This window comes from Strongylocentrotus purpuratus, unplaced genomic scaffold, assembly GCF_000002235.5.
Source record: "Strongylocentrotus purpuratus isolate Spur 01 unplaced genomic scaffold, Spur_5.0 spur5_scaffold_17, whole genome shotgun sequence".
In the NCBI taxonomy this organism is placed as follows: domain Eukaryota; kingdom Metazoa; phylum Echinodermata; class Echinoidea; order Camarodonta; family Strongylocentrotidae; genus Strongylocentrotus; species Strongylocentrotus purpuratus.
The window spans coordinates 10,891,635-10,905,334 of NW_022145602.1; the positions used below are offsets into that span (position 1 = coordinate 10,891,635).

At 37.8% G+C, this 13,700-nt stretch overlaps 1 protein-coding gene across 5 annotated transcripts in view; it reads left to right on the plus strand.

Annotated features, from left to right (window-relative positions):
• LOC581773 (SH3 and multiple ankyrin repeat domains protein 3) overlaps positions 1 to 13,700 on the plus strand; it is a 97,905-nt gene that overhangs the window by 59,578 nt on the left and 24,627 nt on the right. For 4 of the 5 annotated variants that reach the window (XM_030988675.1, XM_030988676.1, XM_030988678.1 and 1 more), the window contains 6 exons: positions 134 to 301; positions 982 to 1,176; positions 2,635 to 2,719; positions 4,582 to 4,779; positions 10,084 to 10,224; positions 10,847 to 10,951. In XM_030988675.1, the coding sequence (XP_030844535.1) occupies positions 134 to 301; positions 982 to 1,176; positions 2,635 to 2,719; positions 4,582 to 4,779; positions 10,084 to 10,224; positions 10,847 to 10,951 (892 nt within the window). The remainder of the gene's footprint in view (positions 1 to 133; positions 302 to 981; positions 1,177 to 2,634; positions 2,720 to 4,581; positions 4,780 to 10,083; positions 10,225 to 10,846; positions 10,952 to 13,700) is intronic. The other variant, XM_030988677.1, reaches the window with a different exon arrangement.

Consider the following 13,700-nt stretch of genomic DNA (forward strand, 5'->3'; position numbering starts at 1 on the left):
TTGGATCTTCTAAGTTGTTAAACTCCAAAGTTAAGGTTGTGCTGCAAAACAGTAACTCAAGATCACCTGTACATTGTTCTTTGCGCTTATTTTGATTTTTTTTCTACTTTGTGTGTTTCTTTTTTTCTTCTAGATCCTCCTCGATCTTGGGGCATCCCCAAACTCCAAAGACGACAGAGGCCTGTCGCCGCTTTACTACAGCATCGTCACTGACTCAGGAACGCACATCACAGAGTTACTCCTCAAAGACTGTGCAGAGGTCTCGCCTGTAGATAGCCAGGGTTGGGGGCTCATACATTATGTGAGTAGAAGAAGGCGCTAAGTATCGCAACAGAGAAAAGTTGTATTTGATGATGTGTGGATGCCTAAATTTTAATAGCAAAATTGTACTTTTCATGGGATTCACTTGAAGAAATACCTGAAGAACAAAAAAGCTTTTAAATTATGACTTGTCAGGTACAATAAATCAATCATGTCTTTATTAACAAATTGAATAAAGAAATGCGCACTGTTACATTATGGAAATGGGAGAGAAAACAGAACAGAGAGAGAGAAAAATGCAGGAGAGAGGGGGAGAGGGAAAGGGAGAGATAGAAAGAGGAGAAAAGGGAGAGAGATAGAGAGATATACATGTATATAGAAAAGGTTAGAGAGAGAAGGAGAAGGAAATAGACTGAGAGAGTGAGTGAGAGACAGAAAGAGAGAGAGAGAGAGAGACTCGGAAATGAGGGGGAAGGGGGGGGGGGGGGTAGTGGAAGAAAGAGAGAGATAAAGATATATATAGAGAGAGAGAGGGGAAGACAATAATAGATAAAGACACTGAAGTAGAGACATTGGAAAGTAATAGAGAAAATAGAAGTAGATAGGGTTGTTGTGGTAATAATTTGTTGATATCAAAATGAAATGTTAATGTCAGTAAGGTGTTATTATACAGGTGTACAATTGCAACATTAATGCTCTTATTTTCTTGTTTATTTGCAGGCATGTCGCTATGGGCGTGTCCGAGCTCTCAAACTCCTCCTCCTATACGGCTCTAACCTCTCATTGGTCAACGAGGCAGGTAACACGCCCCTCCATGTCAGCGCCCTCTACAGTCAGGAGGAGTGCGCGCTCATGCTGATGGACAGGGGGGCCGACAGAGTGGCCAAGAACAAGGCCAACCAGACACCCTTCCAGGTATACTTTAAAGCCCCACTGCACTACTTATAGCTACTTGCACCCTCTATAGCAAACAATGTCTAATTGGTGACCACTGGTCCCCCATGATCCCCTTTTTCTTATGTTAATTGAGAGCTGATTTGATGAGATAACCACCTGTCAGTGACCTTACAGGAAGGTCTAATCCCCCTGGCCAAACTAGTACAGACAGGCTTTAATTCAACTCTATCGTCTAGCTCTCAGACTCATTTTTAAAATCATTTTTATGTAATTAAACAATATTTGAAAAGGATTTAAAAAAAATTACAATAGCAATTTTATGCTGTACTTTTATGAAGCATTAATTTGATGAAGGTGTTTAACTAAGAATTCACAGACACTTGCATCATGTACCTGTATGTCATTTGCATTAAAATGTTCCTTTTTATCCTTCTGATAAGGAACTGTAAACTTTAAACCTGTAAAGATAATTAGTAGGTATTGTTAATTTGATGATTGAAGAAATACCAACTAAGATACTCTTAAAGGTAAAGACCAGTATTGGAAACGCCCCAATTTCAAAAAATGAAATGGAAGCTCTTATTACCAATCATGTGAAAGAATGTGTTTTGAATAATACATGATGATAAATAATTTGCCGGGAAACCGCCTACTAATTCATATATTTGGAAAATTTGTTTCTCTCATGGTTTGTGAGAGATATAGGGTAGTGATAGTCCCATATACATCTTTCTGTGTATAGTGCTTGTAACTTTACGAAGAATGGGCCAAATTTCTTATCATTTTGATGATTCCAGAACCTTGCAGATGCTAGATGCTAGATGATCAACCTTTTCTGATCGATTCCACAACGTTTCTTTCACAATGCAATCGCATGACCATAACTGGTTTTTACCTTTAAATGCAACGTAACTCTATTCTTATTTATTGCAATGATTGCAACTACTTCCCCACAATGTTTACATGGTACTTTAACTTTTCATTTCCAGGCTATTTTTTCTTCCTCTGACGTCTGAATGAGAACTATCTGTTTGGTATGATTCCTTGAAGATCATACTAAAAGCATATCTCTACAATTTTTACACTCAAGCTGTAGCTACATTTCCTAGTGTTTCTATATTACACTGGTTATGATTCAATAGGAGAGGTTACTTGAACACAGAGCTTTTTATACATTTTCTACAAAATAACTGGGGGACAATGATAAGACACAATGATAACTTGTAGTCCTTAAAATTCAGACTAAACTTTGTTTGTTTTGTTGAGACTTTGTTAGGAAAAAACTCAACATTATCAATACAATTTTTGTAGAAATTGGCCGCCTATTCATATTGGCTATCGTAAATGAATATGTTGCAATGCTGATTTAAATTGAGAAGAGTGAAAATATAACTGAATTTTTGTATATTGATTTATTTTAACATTTGTTGTCTTTTGTTCTCTCCTGCCATGCTTGCCCTTTCTCTCCCATCAAAGGTCGCCATCTTGGCCAACAATTTTGAGTTGGCCGAGTTGATACGAAATCACTCTGGTCAGATTCTTGGTGCGTATACCAAAAAACGTGAGCATGCTGTGCTGTTGTTTCTACCGTATCGTCCTGTGACCTTAAGCCTGTGATTTTTATCTTATTTTATTATTGTTTGCACCCTGAATGTAATGATGTGCAGTTGTGTTTGAGTGATTCCATCGTTTATTGGAGTTGTAGTAATTGTAGTAGTAGTACTAGTAGTAGTAGTAGATGTAGACTTACTTGTATTAGTACTTGTAGTCATAGTCGTAGTCTTACTTGTAGTAGTCATAATCATCGTTGTATTCTGAGTCGTAATAATAGTAGTCGTCTTAGAACTCTAAGTTGTAGTAGTAATCATAGTCGTAGTATTTGTAGTCATAGTACATGTAATTGTCGAAGTAGTAGTAGTAGTTGTCAAAGTCATAGTCGTAGTTGTAGTATAGTTGTAGTAGTAGCAGTAGTAGCCATGGTAGTATTCGTAATGGAATTGTACCCTCCCTGTTGACCCATTATTGTAAGAGGGTTATTTATTTATTTATTTATTTATTTATTTATTTATTTATTTATGTTTTTTTTTTTTTTTGGGAGGGGGGGGGGGGTTGTGTTGTTTTATTTGCTATTGTACAATTTGTTGACTGTTTTGTTTTGCTTTTGCTGTTGTTTTTCAAATGACATGTAAAATGCACACTGCATGATGATTGAAGCTCCATTATGCTCTTCTTTGTACACAGCATGATAACATCAAGGTTTTGAACCACTTTCATAGATATTGATATGAAAAGCATGCATCTTTCACACAAACGTTGTTCGTGACACATTTAAAGGTTGAATAATGCTTGCACAATGCATCAGGCACTGTTTTATGCATTGTTTGACAAAACCTAAAGGGGGTCTTTGGATTAATACATAATTAAAAAATTGTCTTATTACTAGTTTTTGACAAGCTTGAACAAACTGATATTTCTAAAATTCTAAATTCTTCAAATTTTTCTTGGGATTGATAAGAAAAACAAAGAGCTTCATGTTTTGTAGTGCAGCTGTATCATGGTGCACTCTGTCTGCAATCCGATTAAAAAAAGTTATGAATAGAAAACATGTTCACACATTGAGCAATGGGACCCGCATAATATATTATGTCGGGTATCAATTTTACCCAAACCCAAAGGGAATCGTTTTGTACTAAATCATCTGCTAAATGTGGCACAACTGAAGTATTTCATACTTGTAGTCAGTTTTAATCAAGGTTGGGATTTTTTTTGTAGTTAACAGAGAATTAACGAGTTTAAGAAAAGGTTGAGTTCTGGGAAGAAGTGAAAACATAATCTGTGAGCGTTATCATTGAATTATGCAAGTGTGGAAGAACATCAGATAAAAAAGATTCCATGTAAAGCATGGCTTTTCAAGTGCCTTGATAATCTAAATATGGCATGTAACAGTATAAAAATTGGGCCGGATTTATACGCCACATGTTCGTGTAGTCCCATATACATGTTTCTATGTGAAGTGTGTGCAACTTTACCAAGTCTCAGCCAAATTTCTTATCATTTTGATGATTCCAGAACCTTGCAGTACACTCTAATACTTGTATGCAAGATGATCAAACTGTTTTGATCGAATCCACAAGGTTTCTTTCACAATTCAATCTAATGACCAGGGGCCCGTTGCATAAACCTTACCATTGATGGTAACTTTGCCATCAATGTCAGCCACCATGGTAACAGGGCTCAACAGCCAATCAAAATCAAGGTTTCCATGGTAGTTACCATTGATCGCAAAGTTACCATCAATGGTAAGTTTTGTTCAACGGGGGCCAGAACTCAACTTTATCTTTAAATCTGCATGGATTTCTTTTTGTCTTACTTTTTTGTGCTCATTAAATCATTTTTCTTCCATCTATCATCATAACCTTTCAGTTTCCTCACACGACACGCCCACCTTCAGCAAGCGAAGACGATGGGCCAACTACGTCAACCAGACCCAATCACTGAGCCAGGTCAGAGGTCAGGCATTCCTGGAGCAGAGTGAGGACAAGTACGGACCCCAGTCCCGTATGTCCCTCGCTACCATACCCGGGTCTCCGGAAAAGAAAAGCCTTAGCAACGGATCAGCAGGTAGCCATTTTTGTTTTGTATAACCTAACTACAGTGTGAAAACCCTGTAACAGCACGGAAAACAGTCTATTAAAGCCCAACTGTACTACTTGTAGCTACTTGCGCCCTCTATATAGCAAACAATGCCTAATCGGTGCCTGTTGGTACCCCTTTGATCCCCTTTTTCTCATGTTAATTGAGAGCTGATTTGATGTGATCACCACCTGTCAGTGACCTTGCAGGGAGGTCTAATCCCCCTGGCCAAACTAGTACAGACAGGCTTAACAACACTGACAACAGTCTAAACACAACATGAAAATAGTAAAAATCACTGTTTTCTCATATCGACTGCTTTGAGCCAGGAGCATGTTGATTCACAGAAATGCCAATGAGACTTTTTTAACGCACTGTCAGACCTTTCCTGGGTATGGAGTGGCTAATGTAGATTAATGTCTTGCCAAGGGACATTAATGCTGTGTCGGATATTACAGATATTGAACCCTTGACCTTTGCCTTTCCAGTCAAGTGCTTAGATACCTCTACTATATAATCAGATTTTATGCTGCATTTAGGATTAGGGTAAGGCATAATATTGCGTTAATTATTTAAAGGTAATACAAAGTTTTGGTATTGGGTCATGAATTTGGTTCAAATGAACATATTGGAAGCATATACGATCCTACAATATTCAGTGATCGTTGTCGCGGTCGAAATCGACTCTAAAGTTATGAAATTTTAAATAATAAACACTTTATGTTGAATAGCTCCCTCTCAAGGTCAAGATATTAATTAAGTTATAAAACAATGTTTATTGACTAAAATCGACCGATAAGCTATTCTTGTTCGGAAATTATATATCACAACTACACACTCTGAGATTTTCATGGTCGTAGCTACCATTGTACGGCCGTAGGAGCTATTTGAAATTTATCAAAATTTACCGGGAGCACCGGTAAATCTTTATATTCGATTTTTCTCGAAAGCAGAAACGTTTTAGGGGCTAAAATTTCTGGTGTTTTTAATTCATCCACATGGGCATCCAAATATATCAAAACTGTAAAGAATCACTATCCACCCATTTTTCAAAATTTCCCAAAACTTTGTAATACCTTTAAGTTAAGTTTTGGATAATTGGTGTAGGATATTGACCTCAAAGCAATTGTTGCCAGAGTACATTATGTCGCACATCTGTTTCTCTGATCATACATGGCTGTTTGTTTTGAGAGGACTGCAAACAACTGGGCCAAATTTCTTATCATTTTGATGACTCCAGAACTTTGCAGTACACACCAATAGTTATAATGCTACATGATCAACCTTTTCTGATCAATTCCAAACCATTTCTTTCACAATGCAATCGCATGACCAGAACCCAGCATTATCTTTAAATCAAACTTCTGACAGGAAGTCTTAATTCTGAGACACCACTTGCTACCTAGAGCAGACAGTTGGTGAAAAGCACATCTTGTGTCTGTCATCTCTGAATGATTCACCATTTCTTGAGACAGAAATCCCTCCTTCATGGTCCAACTTCCAAAACAATCGGAAATAAGTCGACACAAGTATAGTCCCAGCAACAAGAGATTTGACATATGTGTAGCAGTGTTTACACTACACTACATATCCAATGCAAAAAACTATGGTCATTGAGTTTCTTTTTCAATTTGTTTTTATGAATTTGAAATTTCTCACAATATCTATTTTCGGCTAGCATTTCTTTTGTTCATGGATATACTGTGCAAAGTTCTGCACCCTTTTCACTAACAAACAAAGTGCTATAAGTTGATGTGTGTTTACCATGACTAATCATCAACCAATCAATCAATTCTTCAGCAAAGTTCAGGAGCGCAGACTGTTCTTGCACTGTTTTGATTACCAAATCTTTTGGACATTTTCAAAACGGCTTGATATTCCTTCATCAGAACTTCTAGAAAAAAACTTTTACAGAGTTATTTTTTCATGAGTTAGCTTTGATGTGAACACTGCCACTATTGATGATTAATCAGGTTATTCCTGTACCAGTTTCTCTCTCTTTCTCTCTCTCTCTCTCCCTCTACTTCTCTCAATCTATCTTTCTCTCTCCCTCCCCCTCTTTCTCAATCTATCTCTCTCTCTCTCCCTCTCTCTCCTTTTTTTTCTCTTTTTTTCTCTCTCTCTTCCTTTCTCTCTCACACACTCTTTCTCTCTCTCTCTCACACACACACTCTCTCATTATCCCTCTTTCTTTTTCTCCAAGTATCTGACTGTCTTGCTCTTTCTTAGATTAATTTCTTTTATTACTACATCTCTCTGCCTATCTGTCTCTCTCTTTATTTGTATACGTCTCTTTTCATTCATCTTTCTGCCTGTTACTTTCTGTTTTCACACGATCTCTCAGCCTGTGTGTATCTATCTCTCTCTCTCCCTCCCTATCTCTCTCTCTCACAATCTCTCTCTCCCTATCTCTCTCTCTCTCTCTCTCTCCCTTCTGTTGTAGGTAGTTTGTCTCTCTGAGTCTTCCTGTATGGCTGCCTCTCTTTGGCTCTTTCTATCTCTCTGTCTCGCTGTTTCACTTGGTCTCTATGTCTGTCTCCCACCATCTCTGTCTCTCTGTCTGTCTGTCTGTCTCTCTCTCTGCCTGTCTCTCTCTGTCTGTCTGTCTCTGTCTGTCTCTATCTCTCTCTCCCCTATCTCTCTCTCTCCCTCTCTCTCTCCCTCTCTCTCTCTCTCTCTCTCTCCCTCCCTCTCTCTCTCTCTCTCTCTCTCTCTCCCTCTCTCTCTCTCTCTCTCTCTCTCTCCCTCTGTCTCTCGCAATGACTACCTATGTCTCCCTTCCAGACGCTTGATTAAAACTCCTAAGGTAGCGCTCAAATGCCAGGCCCTTTTTAATGTGCAGTCAGTCATCCGTGTGATGTTACTAGAGGAAATAGCGCATTAAAGTCTTGTCTCGTGGAAGGTACACATATAGTGCTTGACATCTCGAGGAAGGATTATTAAAGCATTTAGTAGCCCAAAGATTTGTCGAACAGTTGTCAGTGATTTTTGCGGTCTTGTCGAAGCTCAGTTTTAAAGTTCTGGTGAGTTTAGATGGGAGGGAGTAAAATTCAACTTCCCAGCAGTGTGAATCTTTATAGGGTTGTTACATGCATGTTTAAGTTGTGATGAGTTTAGGATGGCATGATTATTCATAGTTTCTCTAACTATTTTGTAATTTTATGTTTTTTGAAGATTTTAGTTGTCATGAATTTAGATGGCAAGAATTTGTGTTCTTGTTCATTAGTGGATATTAAGGCAGTTTTTAAGGATTAACGTGGTCGGTGCAAAAGAAAGATATTTTACTTTATTTTATTTCAGTCTATTAACGGCAGTGAGAATTCAGATTATTTTATTGAACCCTTGGTCTCCAAAAGCAAGTATTGTTATGAAGTGGACATTTATTTTGGTCCTCTTTCTAAATTAATTTATGATTGATAAAGCACCTCAACTGTTATGTCTTGTGTGTTATGAAACACATGTGAACCCCTTCTCTGTCTATTTTGACAGGCCATATGGCCAATACATATGTCATAAAGTGACTTATCGGGGGCACTCCATTTTAATAGTCTCCCTCTCTTGAGGAACCATCTTTGAGGGAACACGCTTTCAAATGATTGTTATGTCGACGACTCCTTTTTTGAGGAACCTCTCTTTTGGAGAACTTCTCTCTTTTGAGGATCTCCTTTTGTAAAATATTTCTGTAGGGGAACTCTTATTGTCACAACGACAAAAGTGTATGATTTGATAAGTTTTGAAAAGACAAATCGGACGCCTATAAAATGTTGAAGAAGAAACTTAACTTCCTTTTCCCCATTTTACCAACATGTTTCTCTGATTATAACATGTTGGTAAAATGGGAACAAGAAGTTATGATTTCTCAAAAGTTTTGATCATTACTACTTCTAGATTGGACACTCAAGCTGACAAAATTGTAATGTCCCTGTCATGCACATGTAATTTGGTAAACAAATTCACATCGTGTCAGGCCTTTTGTGAACTTTCATAATGAGCTACAAATGAACAGACAGTACTGATTGTGATCATGTGATGGTTATTTTACCTGACTGCTAAGAAAGCATTAATGCTTGTAAGTGAGCAACCAGACAGCCGACGACTTTAGGTCCTCTCCGAGGGACCTGGTAGTGAGGATTAATGCCTTACCAAAGGGCACTAGCGCATCGTCTTGGTTTCGAACCCAGGTCACCGGATTACGAGACCACTGCTCTACCGACTGAGCTATCGCGATTGACAGTGTTTTTAGTACATACTGTATGATACATTTTCATTGTAGGTCCACTTTTACATGTATATCAATGACATGACAACATCTGTTAAATGTGCACAGTATAAATGATCTTTTGTGATGTTAAGTAGCTTAATTGCATGTAATAACTTTCACATCGATCAATCTTGGTACAATCAAAAGTAGTGCAGCATAATTATTAATTAAACATACTTTCTGACTACATTATATTAATAGCTTTCACATGTAACTTGACAGTCTCCACCTGTTTGCATAATGTTAATGTTTTGTTCATCGTTGTTGTTGTTATTGTTTTCATCATCATCATGAATTATTATTTAGATAAGGTAGCCCTTTCATTGACATGCACTATTCTTCCAGTGAACCCTGTTAAAAGAACAGTATAGATATCAGGTTTTTAAAACTAGAGTTCTCTTTGAAGTTATTTGAAATTAATCTTACAGGATAGTAGTCAGTTTCCTCGTGCAGTAGGTCATAGTTCGCTGACAACAAACTTGGTGGAAATACCATTAATTGGTGTAAAAGTCTTCATTTGAGGGAAATTGAAGTTTAAGTTTGAGTTTAAATGAAAAATGGTGAGCATTATACAATGCCTGCTGGTCATAAAACTGAAGGCTAATCCTGGTGATTGAAAACACCTGTTATTGGGTAAACACCAGAGAGACGTCAATTCCTCATGAGAGCTCACTCATATACTTCTTTAATTAAGAACGTTTGACAGTGCTTGTAGTGCAATGTTACTCCGAAAACCCCATGAATTCAAGGAAGTCCCTATTAAAGGTAATTACCGTAGGGCAATCATTACACCATTGTGGCAAAGAAAGTTGTAGAATAATATCAATGCAACTTTCCATCATTTTTTATTGTCTTTTTTTTCTTGTATTCTTAGGATACGCAAATATGCAGAAAACCCTTTTGATTCACAGAAGTTTCAAGGAAGCCTCTTATTGCTTTGAGTGTTTAAAACTTAATCTTGTTTAACAGAGAGTCAGACAAGGATATTAATTCAATTTTCCATCATATTTTCTTTCTTTTTTCTCCCTCAGGTGGGGCGAGTACCCAGAAAGCCCCCATGATACACAGGAGAATAAAGGAAGCCCCTAAGGGGCGTTACTACATCGCTAAGCAGAACTACTCCGCTCAAGAGGTCGGTGAACTGTCCTTACACAAGGGTGATCACGTAGAAGGTAAGCATACAGTCAAACCTGTCTTTTAAGACCATTCCAGGCAAAGTTATTTCTTGATTAAACTGAGTGTTAGGGCTACCTAAATAATAATTGCTTCTTATTAAGAGACATGTCCGCCATGTCGTGACGCTCCTGGCACTGCACGATTAATACCCTGGCTTTAGCAAGGCGGCCATTACGGCGCTCTAGCATTTCAAGGAATTAATTCCTGCCAGGTACCCATTTCCATCGCCTGGGTTGAGTGTGGCAAATGTAGATCAATGTCTTGCCACGGCATGAGTCGAACTGCAAACCTTGTGATCGACAGTCTGGTGACGCATCCACTCGATCACGACACCTCTACAGCCAGGATAATGAAGTGTTGTGGTCCAGTGTACAAGTCTCCGGACTGTGAACCACGCGGTGCAGGGTTTGAAACCCCGTCGTGCGGGTGACATTTTTATGTTGGAATAATATTATATACACTTTGAGCTATAGTTTAGCACACCAAAAAATAGTACGCAATCTCTTTAAATTGCTTCTTTTTTCAGGTCAGAAATTGTGTACTTTATGCTGGAAAGGTCAAGAAGGTAGATGGATACTTAATTTTACTTTTAAATCTCCCATTTTCTTTATTTTTCAGTGACGGCGATCGGTGAATACAACTACTGGCAGGGATCAGTCGCACATAGCATGGGATGGTTTCCATCATATTGTGTAGAAGCAGTTTCACCCAAATACAAGAAAAGTAAGTTTCTCTCTTGATTCTTATATTTGAGTTTCTTGTAATGGTTCTGTAATCCTAATGTTTGAGAAAGGAGTTTGAGAGTTTTTGGAAGTTTGAGCAACTTTACAAAATGGATTTTGGAAGAAGGAAATTGTAGATGCTGATGATGCTGATGATGATGACGACAGTGATGATGATGGTGATGATGATGTCGATGACAGTGATGATTGTTGAGGTTGTAATGTTTGCTTATGAAAATGTGACGATGATGATGATGATTATGATTATAACAATGATAATGATGATGAGGGTGGTGATGGTGCAATTCACTAAAAAGTCTTCACATAGAATTACAAGTACCATAATAAGATTATCTTGAGAGTCCAAACTGAGTAAAATTTGAATTAGACTATAAACTGAACAGATGAAATAAAGGGAAATACCAACAGTTAGCTGAATAAACATCTCCTTTAAACCACGGAGACAAAAGATGGATGATATTAAAAAAAGTAAAACAACCACAATGGGTACAAACCTGTTCAAGTACACATACCTGTAAAATGTCAATATGACCGTATGACCAGAGAAGCAGAAAAATGTGTGTGTGTGAGAGATAGAGAGAGAGAGATAGAGAGAGACATACAGAGGGAGAGCCAGAAGGGAGAGGGAGGGGGGGGGGGAGAGAGAGACAGACAGACACAGAAAGAGAGAGAGAGACAGACAGATAGAGACAGAAAGAGAGAGAGAGAGAGAAACAATGTAACGATATGAAGTGATTACAATGGGAAAAGAAAGCAGAGAGAGATGGGGTGGGAGGAGAAAAGGAGGGAGGGATGGAGAAGGACAGAGAGAGAGAGAGAGGGAGGGATGGAGAAGGACAGAGAGAGAGAGGGAGGGAGGGATGGAGAAGGACAGAGAGAGAGGGAGGGAGGGATGGAGAAGGACAGAGAGAGGGAGGGAGAGTTAGGGGTGGGGGGGGGGTGGCAGCTACATTACATAAACATTAATCACACATTGACTCATTCATGTCCTCCACCAATTAAATGTTTACAGCTGCTCTCAATTTACAATGGCATGGTTTTGTTTTGAAACAGGGTTTATAGAAACCTGACTTTGTAATGATGTCAATAATAACTGAACTCGATCATAAACATTCTATGACTCATATTCAAAGGAATTTCACACGATTTTACCTCCAAAACCAGACATTTTTGTGTCATAACCTAGTTGTGTTTGATGGCCCTAAATTTCAGGTGTTATGACATTTGGTAGGTTTGCTTTTGGTTTAATATACATCTAGTTCTGTCCATTCACATTTGTTGCTGAATTAGAATTGTACATTGTACTTTGAAGTAGTGTCACTGAAATAAATTAGATCTTGGAAATATTTTTTTGTAATGTTTTTATCTCTGCCTTACATTTTTATTTCATGACTAAGTTGGGTTGGGTTGCCCAACTTGAGGCATTGTGACGCCAATATGTTTGATCTGGTTTTATAGAGGTGTAGGCCAAGTGTGTCGCACATTACAAGTTTTAAGTTTCATTGAAATTATGCTTGAACCAATGAGTGATATAAGATTATTGAATGTAGTATAAATGTTTAATCATTAATGCTTGTTTGAGGGTGTTTAGAAACCACATTTCAGTCAAAGACATTGATATGTGTTGGTCTAAATTATGAGGACTCGATAGAGGAACTCTCAGCATCTGAAGGGAAGACATGTTTGCGGTAAAACATCTGTTCTTAGAAGTCTGCAGGTATTAAACAGAGCTAGAACCAAGAAGAAGAAAAAATAATGTCATTCCCTCTTCGATATTTGCACATGATGAAGTGAAGTAGGAACATATTTGCTAGTAAACGGCTCTTCCTGACAACGAAATGCAAGTATTTGCTAGGCAAGTCAGACATTTTTTTGATATTTATCCTCAAACATTGGTGTTCTTTGATAACATTGTTGAGAAGCCACCGGTGCTATTTATTCAACCAGATAAATTCTCCTCATCTCCGTTTCTAAACAAGATAAAAACTGGCTTGGCAAATAAAATGGTGAGGGAAGACACGCATGAATTCAGTTTTCAGATCTCGAATGGCCTCAGAGGTTCACTTTAATACATGCTGTGGAGTAGATTGACATGTTTCATAGGTACCGGTCTGTTGAAAAGATATTGCTGTACAAATGATCAGGGCCCCATTTCACAAAACTTGTCATCAATGACAAATGACTGTTTTTGTTATAAGCTACTGAAATCCTTGCTTCTGATTGGTTATCAGCAGATTTGTCACTGATTTTTGTCATTTGTCATTGAAAAAAGGCTCTGTGACACAGGTCCCACAGACAACAGATCGACCAGTCACTTCATATACATGGTATTTAGAAGTTTTAATACATTCTCAATAATTTGAATTTTTGTGAAAAAGTTATAGTGAAAGAAAGTGGTTTGAAAGGAGAAAGGCTGAGTGATGAGTAATAATTAAACATTTTTGTTTAGCACATAGGCATAATTGCATGTCTCTATGCAGTATGCAATTGACATAACAGAATACCAGAGTGGAAATGGTGCACTGGGTTCATAATTGTAATATTTTACAAAGTGATAAAGAATTTTTTTTTATTTAATAAAGAGAGAGAAGATCGAGGGAGACTTTTACAAGATACGAATACAGACATAAATATACACAGACAGGTTGACAGAAAGTGAGTAAGATGGAGAGAGAGAAAAAAAGGGGGAGTGGTAGAAACTATTATCATGAAAATGTCAAGTATACTAT